General features: G+C 37.6%; 1 protein-coding gene across 1 annotated transcript in view; it reads right to left on the reverse strand.

Moving 5' to 3' along the window:
• The window catches only part of PLB1 (phospholipase B1), a 208,047-nt gene that overhangs the window by 44,069 nt on the left and 150,101 nt on the right, over positions 1 to 13,877 (reverse strand). The window contains exons 44-46 of the mRNA XM_031951326.1: positions 7,245 to 7,310; positions 2,587 to 2,647; positions 2,432 to 2,490 (exon numbers count right to left, since the gene is read on the reverse strand). Coding sequence (XP_031807186.1) covers positions 2,432 to 2,490; positions 2,587 to 2,647; positions 7,245 to 7,310 — 186 coding nt within the window. The remainder of the gene's footprint in view (positions 1 to 2,431; positions 2,491 to 2,586; positions 2,648 to 7,244; positions 7,311 to 13,877) is intronic.

Below are 13,877 nucleotides of genomic sequence, written 5' to 3' on the forward strand. Positions count from 1 at the left end.
TCCAATCTGTTGTCAAATATTATTGTTTCTACCTTTTCATATTCTTTTTCTGACACCATCACCATCCCAGTGTAAGACCTCATCTTAGACTACTACAATAGATTTCTAATTAGTAGTCAAACTGCCTCATCCCTCCATATTCCAATTCAACTTCCTTTCAACTACCAAAATGTTCTTCCTAAATTTAGTGCAGGTCTATGATACCTCCTTGTTCAATCAATTCTAATGATTCCTTACAACTTCCAGGATCAAATGTGAAATGCTGTATTTGGTTTCTAAAACGCTTCCTATCTTTTCCATCTTCTCACACTTACTCCCCACCTTTTACCTCCACATAATTTGCGATTCAGCTACATTGACTTGTTTGTTCAAGGACATCCATTTCCTGACCCAATTAGTTTCCCTCGTCACCTCCAATTCTGGTTTCCCATACTTCCTTTAACACTCAAGTTCTATCTTTACATCCATCCTAGTCCCTTCCATTTGAGATTATCTCCCAATTACACTCTTTATATTTTATATATGCAATATTATTTGCATGCTGTCTCCCACAGTAGAACATAAGCATCTCAACAACAAGAACTGTGTTTTCCTTTTTTCTTTGCATTCCCATTCTGTGTTTTAATGACAGCAACCAGGATAATCTGAATTACTTAGAAAGTTCCTCTTTAAAGGAATGAAGAATCATCCTTTTTACCCTCTGGTCCTAGTTCTGTCCTTTGGGGCCAACAACACCCTTTCATATATTTCAAGAGAGGTATCAGTTTCTCCTGAAGCATCCCCTTCTTCAAGCTGTACATTGCCAGTTCTTACTACCTATAAGAGGTGGATTTTAGTCCTTTCATCATTCTTCTTATCTTCCCCTGAATTCATTCCAGCTTGGCAGAGAATCAGAGGTTTGGATTGAAAGGACTCTTAGAAACATTTAGTCCAGCTACTTACTACATAGTAGAACTGAGATTTGACCCCAGTTTCTTTAACCCTAAATTCACTACTCAATCTACTCAGTCTATCATTCCATGTAATGGATACAGTTTCTAAAAAGAAAATAGATTAGTTGTGGTATAGAAAATTGGGATCAACACCTCCTTCCCCCTTCCCCCAACACTGTACTTCTATTAATGCAACTTATGTTTATATTAATTTTTTAGATTCCCATGCCACTGTTGGCCTATAAAGTCAGGATGAAGGTAAAAAGGATACTTGGTTTGGAGAAAGGAATACTCAAGGGCTATGAAGTGGAAGAGGATGTTTCATTTGGGACCAAAAGACAAATCACGACAATGGGTGGAAGTTACAAAGGGAGTAATTTAGGTTTGAAAGCAGGAATGTCTGATAAGTGGAACAGGCTTCCTCGAAATATAGTGGATCCTTCCCCCCAATTTGGAGGTCATTAAACAAACAAGGGCTGAATGACCAGCTATCAAGTATCTTGTAGAAAGACTTTCTTTTTCAGGTATGAATTGGATCAGATGACCTCCTAGGTGCTATCCAATTCAAAATCCTATGATTCTCTTAGCTTGCAGTCCACTAAAACTCTCATTTTTATAATACTAACTAGCCAGTCATGACTTCCCCATTTTGGGCCGTGGCATTGATTTTCAAAAATCTAATTATAGGTCTTTGCCTTTGTACTATTAAGTTTCATCTTATGAAATTCATCCCCTTCTTCTAACCTATTGAGTTAAGATCCCATTTCTGTCGTCAGTGTATATTAACTGTCCTGTCCAACTTAGTGTCATTTATAAATTTAATAAGCATGGTATTTCTGCCTTCATCTGGCCTTAGTCCTCCTTTCTAACTTTTTGGTCCCTGATTCTTCTTTACAAACTCTTTTCCCCAAGCAAATGAGCCAACTTTATGTCATTGGAACACAGTTTTTCATTTGTCAACCATTGTACATCTCTCCCCACTTCTCTTCTCCACTACCTCCCCTCCTCCCTGAGATACCCCAGCCTCTTCTCTTCAGTCATCTAAATCCAGCTCACCCTTTAAGGACCACTTTTACATACCAGTCTGATCCAACCTGCTCTATGACTCTTTCCTGAATCTCTCAGCTCAAAGTAGACTTTTTTTCCCCCTATAATTGCTATTTTATCCTTTCATTTATCACACACATTACCTTTTTTCCTCCTCACTCTTCAGTCCTACAAATCTTCTTTCTCAACGTGATTCAAAGTGTCCTCCTTGAGGACAGGGAATTATATTATTCATATTTCTCTCTCACCTCCTACCCTCCAACATCCTTCCCTGGCAAAGGACAAAGACTTGTTATCAAGTAAAGGTCATACAAAATAATTGTAGAATAATTATTTAAATTGCAGGGCTAAGGCTGGGCGGGGGGGTGGGGGGGACTAGCTATTTGGCTGGCCCCTAAGTCTCTGGTTCCCCAGAGCATGAAGGTGAAACAACTGTTAGGTTTATTACTTACAGTCAGTGAGTCTCCCAGAGCGGCAACCACCTTGATGTCAGCAGGCCGGAGCTGATGGACTGAAGGAGACAAGAAACCTTTGCTGTGCTATCTTTCTTTAGGAGACAATGCCAAAGGGGAAGGGCATGATAGGAATCAGGGCTCTTCTTACTCACCTGACGTGGGAGTACTGCTGGATGACCCCTGCTCAGAGCACAAGAAGTCACTGCCCCAATTCTAAATAAGCAAGAGAAAAGAAACCCACCTCATATGTGAGAAAGAAGGCTGTTCTTTAAAAGGATTAACATTCATAATGTAGAGAGACCAATTCTACTGGCCACCTATCTTCAACTGAGTTGAGACCTCAGCAAAGTAGGGCTGTGTTGGTATAGGGGGCATATAAGATTAAAAGCTATATGATATTTAAACATCCTGATACAATGCCTAGAAAAGATGGAATTGGGTGAATGCATCCCTCATCTAGATAAGTTTACCTCACACTTTTAAGAAGTCATTTACATTTTACCATGTCTTCTGCTCAGCATCCAAGACCTTCCACAACCTGGATCTTCCCTAACTTAATAGTTTTAAATTCATACTTCTTCTATTTCTATTTCTGACACCCCAGCCATGTTTTGAATATTTTGATTTACTTTTTTCACCTCCATGTCCTTGCTATTTCCTATACTTAGAAGGCCCTCTTCACCATTTCTTCCTGTTGAAATCCTACTCATCTTTTAAGGCTCAGCTCAAATGCCACCTCCTTTTTATAGCTTTCCTTTATTTCTCAGCCAGGACAGTTATTTCCCAATGGTGAACTCTCAAAGTACCTGTTTATACCTCTCCCATGTACTCTCATACTCTGTTTGTTCACCCCCTCCCCTACAGTTTTTATAAATGTTTGTTCCGCAAGGGGCAGGACTTTCTTTTTTTTCACTTTGGTGTACCAGCTTTGTACATTGCAGGCATTCAATATATGTTTGTTGAAATGAATTAAAAGGGTCTAGCAGTATCCTGGGCTTCTTAAACTTTTTCCACTCACGACCCCTTTTTGCACAAGAAATTTTAATGTGACCCCAATTATATAAAATAGGTAAACAAATCAAACATTTACTGATAATAAATAATTCCACAACTCCCTCATTCAGTTATGTAACCAATATGGAGTCATAACCCACAGTTTTAAAACTTTTGATCTACTACACCACCAGTTACTAAACACTGATGCTACATCATCATCTATCCCCTACCTAAGCCAATATGCTACTATATTTTCTTGAAGGAGAGTTATCACTATTATTCTTTTTAAAAAAATAAAGCTAATAGGGCAGCTAGTTGTATAGTGGATAGAAAACCTGAGTTCAAATTTGACCTCAGACACTTAACACTTCCTAGCTGAGCGACCCTGGGCAAGTCACTTCACCCGAATTGCCTCAGGAAAAAATTTTTAAAAATGAAGCCAATTTTAATATCAAGGCTTAAGCAACAAATCATTTGTAACTAGGAATTTTTATTTCCAATGCCAATATAGTATATACTAGGCCTTGAGAAAGAGGAAAAGGGGAATATGGAGGAAGACTGACACCTTGTAAAACCAAAATGAGTCTGTTGATGAAGAGTCTGCTCAATGTGAGGGAGAGGAAACAGAATCTGAAGATGGAAAAATAGTCTTCTGCCCAAGTCTCCTATCTTAACTACTTATTTTTACAAACTCTATCATAACACCATTGTTTCTAACTGCTGAAGGACTATAAGAGTTATCAGAACCTTGCAAATTTGATGCTCTGTGGCAAAACCTTCATGGTGTCACCATGGCTCTGATCACAATTAGAAATGTTTTTAGAAAAGCTTGAAGACTATAAAAGTATCATGCCACCAGATTTTCTATATATTCTTGACTATAGAGTCAAGAAGTACTACTTCTAAAAAAAATGAAAAATAAATTTAAAAAAAGTACTACTTCTCCAGACACACAAATTTAGAAATGCAGAAATTCCTGCAATATTTAATATCATCCAAACTCAAAACAATATGCTTGTCATACCTGAAATACAAGAAGCAAGTTTTTAAAGTGACAGGGGAAGTGCATTAGTGAAAGTACTCAAGTATTAGTTAAAGTTATATATGCTTCCAGGTTTTGGCAGGGTCTAATGAAGTCTGTCCTCTTATGGGTCTCTCTCTCTCTCTTTCCACAAAGTGGAAAAGATTCTCCAAAAGTACTTACTGATTGGGCATTTGATTTTTCTAGGGACGCTAATGCTCAAATTTCTTTGATGCATCCTCTTCTCAATGGAAAAATCTGGATGAACCAAATTTTGTGTAAATCTCTTGATTAGATTATGAGACATTTAATATATGATCAATTTCAAATAAATTTAATAGAAATCTCACCCATGTTATCCATCTTTTCAGGTTGTTTAGAAGGCTTTGAGAAGATCTGACATCATTTAGTTTTCTCTCAGAGACTGATCAGTTTAATATTAATGACATGTTATCCTATGTTAGTCTTGAAAATTAATCCAAGGGTGGAAAACATCATTTGCATTCAGAGAAAAAAACTATGGAGACTAAATGCAGATTGAAACATTCTATTTTCACTTTTTTGTTGTTTTCTTTCTTGTGTTCTTTCTTTTTGTTCTGATTTTTTTTCCCAATATAACTAATATGGAAATATATTTAACATTATTGCATATGTATAACTTATATCAGATTGCTTGCAGTCTTCGGGAGAGGGGAGGTAAGGGAAGGAGAAAAAAAATTGCACTTCAAAATATTACAGAAATGAATGTTGAAAACTATATATGTTGGGGGAAATATTATTAAATGAAAAAGAAAAAAAAACCTAATCCTAATAATGAAACTTGGTTTTACATAAAAATGCGGGAAGAAAATAAGGTTTTACCATAATATAATTATCAACATTTGAGAAATATCTCAGCAAGTTGCTTTTGGCAGAGCAAGATAAATATATTCCCAGTGTCAGATTAATGCTTGTGTTGAAAATCAGGCTACAGAAATCAAGATGGTCCATGGTTCTTCCAGGAGGTAGAATAACATGTTGTACAAGTAGCAAGCAGTCTATATTGTTTATGAATGGCAGGGAAGTAAGAACTGTCTTCTACTCACTAGCTTAGGAGGGAGACAAAGTAGCTTGGTAGTTTGTTCAATAGAGAGTGTTAGACTTGGAATCAGGAAAACTTGAGTGTAAAATCTACCTCAGAGACTGTCTAGATATTTAACCTTGGGCCTGTCACTTAGACTCAATTTCCTCATCTGTAAATTGGGAATAATAATAGATTGTTTCCTGGTAATATATATATAAAACACATTGCAAACCTTAAGGCCCAGTAAAAATGCTAGCTATCTGTGACTACTGATTCAATTCAACAAATATCTACTACTATATACTGTGTGAGGTGCTGGAGCAACAGAGAATATATGTGTGTATATGCATATATATATATATATATATATATATATATATATATATATGTACACACACACACACACACACACACAACACATATATAATGCATTTAATGTTTTATATATACATATATATGTTTAGAGTGAATAAAAAGTAATTTCAGATGGAATTAACCACTAAACTGGGAAAAGGGGAAAAAAAGGTGTGTGGGAGGTGACCCTTGAGCTTTAAGAGAAGCTGGGAATTCTGCATTCCAGACATGGGCCTGGACAAAGGTGCAAGGATGGGAGATGGAATATTGTGTGTAGGAAAATAACTAGCAGACCAGTTTTACTGGAATGGAGACTGGATGATGCACAATAACATGAAGTTAGGTTGTAAAGTCAAGTTCCCATACATCCAGGGCCTGGGGGCTTAGCATTTCTAGTTATTTCTGAGTTTTTATTCACAGCTACAATCAAATCTTAGGTTCCCTCTCCCAGAAAGGACAAATTTATACTACTGGACTTGATCCTCAGAAAGATGAACAGTAGGTACCAGAGAAATCTTCTTACACTTTAATCTCCCTTTCTCCAGCAACCACATATGGCCTTTGCACTGGCTGTCCTGCATATCTGGAATTCTCTCTCTGCTTTCCTCTGCCTCCTCATTTCACAGGCTTCCAACAAGTCTCAGCTAAAATTCCACCTTCTGCAAGAATCTTTTTCAGTTCTCCTTTGTATATAGTGTTTGCATACTGTCTCCTCTTAGACTGGGAGCTCCTTGAGAACAGGAATTGGTTTTTTTTTTTATTTTTTCTTGTTGTTGTTGTTTGTTTTCCTCTTTCCTTCTTCTCTTCCTTTCTTCCATCTTCTCCTTCACTCAATCCCTCCCTTCCTTCCTAGAATGTCTGACATATAGTAGGTGACTGAAAAATATTCGCTGACTTATTGATTTAACTGATTCTAAATAGTCAATGCAACAAGAAGGAAGCTTGTTATGGTCCCAGGAACTAAGATTAAAGTTTGTTTTAACTCAGCAGTCACTGAGCAAGAATTCACTGAAATATCTTCCCCCAGCTCTGACTCCTCCAGAAAGGTTAAACTTGACTGATCAGAAGCAGATGACTGTGAGAACATAGTTGCAAATGTTAAAGAGTCACGGCTAAAGCAGTATTTTTCCAGTAGTAACCTGGAAACGAGTGATGACGATTCATGGACATGTTCAGGCCAGTGTTCTCGGATTTACTTTCTCTGATGTGGTCAATTCTGAGTCTATTCTGCTCATCCTGCCTACCTGATACCTCAGAAAAGGAAAGGTGTGTGGACATTTACAAGCCGGCAAATACACAGAACTATGCGATCAGAACATTGCCAGGGGGAACGACTGGACCTTGTGAAACACAAACATGTGACCTTGACAAATTACCTCAATAGTAGGATTGGCTGGGTATGTGTAGTTACTGTTCCTGTAGGTCCTGATGAAGGGCTCCTCCTGTTGGAAAGAGATGGCCACCGTGACTGATCATTAAAGAATTTAAAAAGGTGAATGATGAGAGAAAAATAAAAGACAACTAATAATAATGACATTGATCTTTGGGTTTAATTCAATTCATTCATTCCTTAAGCACTTTTTTATTAAGCTCTTGCCATGAGTCAGAGACTGTTACTGGGCATCTGTGGACAAAACCAAGTATTTTTGCCTTATATAGGATTTCTCTGATGCCCTCTAGGTGCTATGTTTCCTCTCCCCACTTCCTTTTATTTATTTTGTCTATATTCCTTATATACCGGTTATGCCAAAAGACTGAGTATGCTCAGATTTGGGGGAGATGTTATATTTATTAATGTAGATCCATAGATTAGATAGATCCATAGATTATAAAATCTTTCAGGGCAAGGACTTTTTCACTTTTAACTGCAAATTTAGCACTATTTGGGCATATTGGATGATTACTAAATGCTTGCTGATTAGCTTATATTTTAATGGGAAAACAATGCATATATAGATATATACTGGGTGTTACAAAGGAGTAGAGTACTTTTGAGGGATAGAGTAGATATCAATAGTTTATTGGGATGGAGATGAGAAGGAGACCAGAAAAAGCCTCCTGTAGGAAATGGTGTCTGAACTGAGTCTTGAAGAATTTCTTTCAATCTTTTCTCTCTCCTTAATCTTCAAACCCTTCTTGTTTGCTGGCACCTTCCTAGCTATGAAAATACCCTGAACTTTTATAGAGAGAATTTCATTCATTCTAGAGGGTTTTTACTTAACAGTTTTGGTTTAGTGTTTTACAATAAGAGGGCTTAAAAATTTCATTTTGTACATGCCAGAGTGAAGGCTCCATTCACAAAACTTAACATGTCTCCATCTCTTTCTGTTATGTTCATAATGTCTTTAAAAGAAATCTATTCTAAAAATGTAATACAAGAAGGACAGGAGATCCTTTCACATTGCAGGAAATGGTTCATCAGTGCAGAAAGATTATTTAATATAGAATGCATAGCAAGGTCTTGGGGTATTTGGGGGTTGGAGATTTATTTATTTTCAAGACACCTTCTACCCTAACGCTGAACCCCTAAGGAAGCACGGTGAGACCTTCTGCCTCTAAAAGAACTACGTGCTGAGATCCAAAATCTGCTCCCACCCCCTTACTCACTCTAATAGGATGTGATACTAGTTATTATTAGTATATCTATCCCATAGGTTTCCTCTTGCTTCTATATCTGTGTATAGCTGCCTTACTGGAGAAGTAGAGAATGGAGAAGTAGATAGAGAGCTGGCTTTGGAATCAAGACAACTGATTCAAGTGTTGCCTTGAACATGTACTGGCTATGTGACCATAGGCAAGGGGTCTAAATCTATGGTCTTATGATTCTCATTTGGTGGACAGAGAACTGTTTTCTTTCCAGTACTGCTATAATTCTGTGTTCTATTCTCTGATTATTTTTGAGGTAGCAACTTTTTTTTTTATTTGAAAGAAATACATAAAAAATTATGATCTAAAAATAATTAATTCTTCCTTCATTGAGGTTTTTCTCCAAGGCCTCATTATTTATTCAACAAGCATTTATTAGGTTGCCTACTGTCTACCAAGCATTGTACTAGGCCTTGGGGACATTTAAAAAAATGAAATAGTGTCTGTACTTGATATTTCTTTCTATTAGGAGAAGGGGAATGAACATTTCCACAGATAGGCATATATAAAATAGAAAGAAAAAAAAGTACTAATTGAGAGCAGGGGAAAACAGCCGGGTTAATCAGGAAAAGACCTGGAGTGGGAGCTGGCCATTGAATTGAGCCTTTAAGGAAGCCAAGGATTCTAAGAGGTAGAAGTGAAAAGAGTACATTTCAACCATGAAGCACAGAGACGGAATGATATATGTGGGAAATAGCAAGGAAGCCAGTTTGGCTAGAAAGCAGAATACATGAAAGGGAGTCACACCATTAAAGCTGGAAAGAGGAGCTTGGAGCCAGATTGAGAAGGGATTTAAGTGCCAAACAGAAATGCTTACATTTTATTTCAGAAGCAAAGAGAAACACGCTGGGGACTCAGAGTTCTCAAAGGCTCTGCCTGTGAAATGAGTGCAAATACTGGCAGCTTCTTTCAAGAGGAAAGACTTCTGGAATGGGCCCAATAAGGTGTAGTGTAGTAGAAAAAGTGGATCCCTTGCTGAACTTCAAATTAGGAAAGTTGAAGTGAAAATTCTGTCTCTGGGGCTATAAAACTGTATATGCCCTTTGACCCGGCAATACCATTACTAGGGAAAGATATAAAAAAGGAAAAGGACATATTTGGACAAAAATATTTATAGCAGCTCTTTTTGTGATGGCTAAGAATTGGAAACTGATGCCCATCAATTGGGGGAATGACTAAACAAGCTGTGTTTTACAATTGTGAGGAAATATTATTGTGTCATGAAATGACAAGTGGGCTGATTTCAAAAAAAACCTGAAAAGATTTATATGAACAGATGCAAACTGAAGTAAGCAGAATCAGGAGAATATCATGCACAATAACAGAAATGTTATATTTTGAAGAATTGTGAATGATTTAACTATTCTCAGAAATACAATGATCCAAGACAATCCCAAAGAATTAATAATAAAGTGTAGTATCTGCCTCCAGAGACAGAACTGATATTATATGAATACAGACTAAAGAATGTGTATTTTTTACTCACTTTTTTCTTTTATTCTTTTTGTTATTTGAGTCTTCTTATGCAAAATAACTAATATGAAAATGCTTTACATGATTGTACATATATAACCAGATTACTGAAGTCTCAGGAAGGGGAGAAGGGAGGGATAGATGTTGAATTAACGTGTAATTGAAGAAAAATAAATATTATATTTTTAAAAATTCTGCCTCTAATATTTACTAGCTTTGTGGAAAAGGGTAGGTTAATTAACTTCTTTAAAACTCAATTTTCTTACCTGTAAAATGGGTATTATAATATCTATAGTGACTACCTCAGTTTGAGACTCAAATGGGACCATGAATGTAAAATGCTTTGCCAATCTTAAAGTACTACAAAGTGTCAGTTATTATTGATATGTTATTATCCTCCCAAGGAGGATCAGTCTAAATAGGCAGAAATAGCATATATTATTACTATTTTAGGCACTGTGCTGTGTTGAGAATATAAAAATAAGCCCTCATCCCTCTCTCCCCTCCCCCCCAAAAAAATTGAGCTAAGTTTGAAGAGGCTGATCCTGAGAGTTTGGATGAGAGAGGTTGAGGAGAAGAGAGAGGCTGAGGGTGAGGAAAATAGAAGCTGAAAGACAGAGGGAGATGGTGAGAGAAAGGGAAGGTAGAAATGTGCTTGGGAGAAGGAGGATTGGATGTCCCAGCTTTACACTGAGCACTACTCTGAGAAAGATTGGACTAGGGGATACTAAGCACTCAATATAATTATCCATCTATCTATCTATCTTCCTTCCTTTCTTTCTTTCCATTTATCCATCATGTATCTATCTTTATGTTCCTCCATCATGTATCTTTCTATCATCTATCTATCTAGTTTCTTGAAGAAGGGTAGAAAAGGCACTGGACCTGGTAGCCCAGGACATGGAGCATGTGTCATTCATTACAAGTGACAGTTTCCTAACATTTAGGGTACTTCTTTCCTGCCCCTCCCTCCATTTCATAAGTGGTTTTGCTCAAGGACCTTACTACATACAGGGTGAAAAACCATTAAAGGGCTTTGAGTAGAGGTAGAAAATGAGGAATAAAGTGCTTTATAGGAATAGTAACCAGGTACATGGCCTAGAAAGGAAAAGTGTGGTATCAAGGAAATCATCTAGAAAGCTCTTGCAGAAGATCAAAAGTAAGGTAAGAGAATCCTGGATCATTGTAGTAGTATAGAATGGAATGGAATAAAAAAAGAGAGGCTGAGAGACTTGAGGCAAGAAGAATCACTTCTTGAGGGCAGGAATAAGTTTTACCTTTCTTTCTTAAGCAATTAGTAGAATGATTGGCAGTAGTTCATATTTAATAAATATAACTCTTCTTGATTCCAGAGCAGCAAGAGAATAGAATGCCAGTCTGGCAGGAGGACCTGAGTTCAAATCCATCCTCAGACACTTATTAGCTATGTGATCCTGGGCAAGCCACTTCACACTGTTTGCCTCAGTTTCCTCATCTGTAAAATGAGCTGGAGAAGGAAATGGCAAACTACTCTAGTTTCTTTTTCAAGAAAACCCCAAAGGGACTTACAGATAGTCAGGCATAAGTCAACAACAATTTGTGACTCAATGACTGACAATGAATTAGATATGAGAGGCCAGTCAATTAATAAGCTTATATTAAACAAAGACAATAATAAAATAATTCTTGATTTTCTTCTATGGGCAAGAGTAGGGAGAAGAGATCGTAAAGGACTTTAAAATCCAAATTGAGGAATTTGTTTGGGTTAAGGTGACTGAAGTTTCCAGCCAGGGTAACCAGTATATTAGGAATAACAGACAAAACAGGCAACGAAGGAATAGTTTTTAGGGGTCACACAAATAATGTCCACACAGAGTATGGGGGAGCTTGCTTCTAGAAATGCATGATGGTGGGACTTCTTCCCTCCCCATTTTAAAAAATGCACAAGTATTCTTATACTATTTCTTGTTAGTTTACTCTATGATGAAGAAAAACTCTAATGGACTGCTGAGCTAAAATTGTATTGCACAGAGGAACACTATCTCTCTTTCTCCACTTCCTTTTTCCCAGAATTTGATTCTCTTCCACTCATCTACACACACACACACACACACACACACACCTCTGAGTTTATCTCTAAAACATTCCTGCTGTGAATTCTGTGATTGTAGTGTCTTGCAAGAATGTGTTACTCTGGGAAGATAGTCTTATTAATAAAAATATAGAGTCATACAAGGAGTGGAGTTGATTTTGAGAGGAAAATAAAGGGCACAATGAATTTGAATTGACAAGAGGGCATCCTTTCATCACTCTCTCTGTTTGTCTCTGTCTGTACCTCTCTGCCTTTCTCTATTTATCTCCGTGTCTGTACCACTCTGTCTCATTCTTTTTCTGTTTCTCTGATCTTGAATTATTTTCCTTTCTTGATAAAACAGGGAAGTACAACTCTCAAGATCTACAGGGACCAAGGCCTTCTCACAAGGAAGTCAATCCAAGCTTTTCTAGAAGAACCATCTATGTGCAATGGTGGTCATTTTATAGAGTTCCCATGGGGATAAGTGTGAGAATAGATCTGTGCCCTGGCCAATTCTGGGGATTTGTGCTCAGCACGTTTGGTGGCTGGGGGAAAATAGCATATCATGAATAGTGCTCCATTCAGAGCATGTATTCCTGGAAGAGGCAGATGTGATGTAGCCCTAGATCTATCTCCTTGCATGTTTCATAGGATGGCCACTACTGTATATAGAAAATCTAAGAAAGGATTTTAAACTTTAACTTTTAAAAAGCTGTCCAACATAAAGTACTTTAGAAATAGCCATTCTACCTGACACAAGTGGAACACATCTACAGATTGATTAGGGGGAGGGAAGGGAATGAAAGAACTCTTCCTATTCTCCTATCCCTGTTCAGGTCCGGTTACCTCTATGTTTAGATTTGGTTCCATTTAAAATGTCTGCTGCCTGGCCTCCTAACACACATGCAGATTTATATAGCTTTAAGTCACAGAGGAATGGAGCAGATGGAGCCCACGGCTGGCAAAGTGAGTTGTCTTATGTAGCAAAAGATGTGCTTGCCAAGAGATGGACCATCTTGGAAAGGATTCCAGAGTTGCTTAGCAACCACACATCTCGAAAAGGGACCTCTATAGGTTAATGGAAGGAGGATGTGCCCATCCTACTTTGTAGTCTTGGACTTGTTCATCTGAGGGAAGAGGAATGAGTATGTTGTCTTTCAAATAGATGGGGGGGGATGGGGACAGGGAAAACTTGAGTTAACGAAGTCCAGTTTAAATCCTACCTTTGTCACTAGTGATCATCATGGGCAAGTTACTTAATTTGGGGGTCTCAGTTTTTTATAAGACCCCATATAAGATTTATAGTACCTATCTCTCAGGGTTGTTGTGAGGTTCAAATGAGATCATGTTGATAAAGTGTTATGCAAACCTAAATTAAATATCAGCCATTAGGGATGGTTTATCCCAGTAAACTCCTAGAAGGAGGATCTCCTCTTCCCACCAGTAGTGAAGATTATAAAGATTGCCTAGAAAGGCAAAGGTATTGCTTACTGACCAATGCCTTTACTACACTCAGGCAGAATGACTATCTTGGGATCATTGCTTAAGCTCAGTAGGGTCTCCTCAAAAACTGCCTGCTCTGGAAAGCAGCAAGTTCCCAGGATAAAGTAGGGTGGTTATCTACAAATGGAATGAAGGGATTCGATGTGAGACACAGAGGGAGACATACGGATGAGAGAGAGTGATCAGCTGAAGATGACATGGAGATTGTAAGTACTCTGTGCATGGAAGGATGTGCATAGAGCACTGGGCCTGGAGTCAAGAAGATCCAAGTTCAAATCCAATCCCAGACTCTTATTAGCTATGTGATCCTGAGCAAGTCAATCTCTTTCAGTCT

Source organism: Sarcophilus harrisii, chromosome 2, assembly GCF_902635505.1.
Source record: "Sarcophilus harrisii chromosome 2, mSarHar1.11, whole genome shotgun sequence".
Lineage (NCBI taxonomy): Eukaryota > Metazoa > Chordata > Mammalia > Dasyuromorphia > Dasyuridae > Sarcophilus > Sarcophilus harrisii.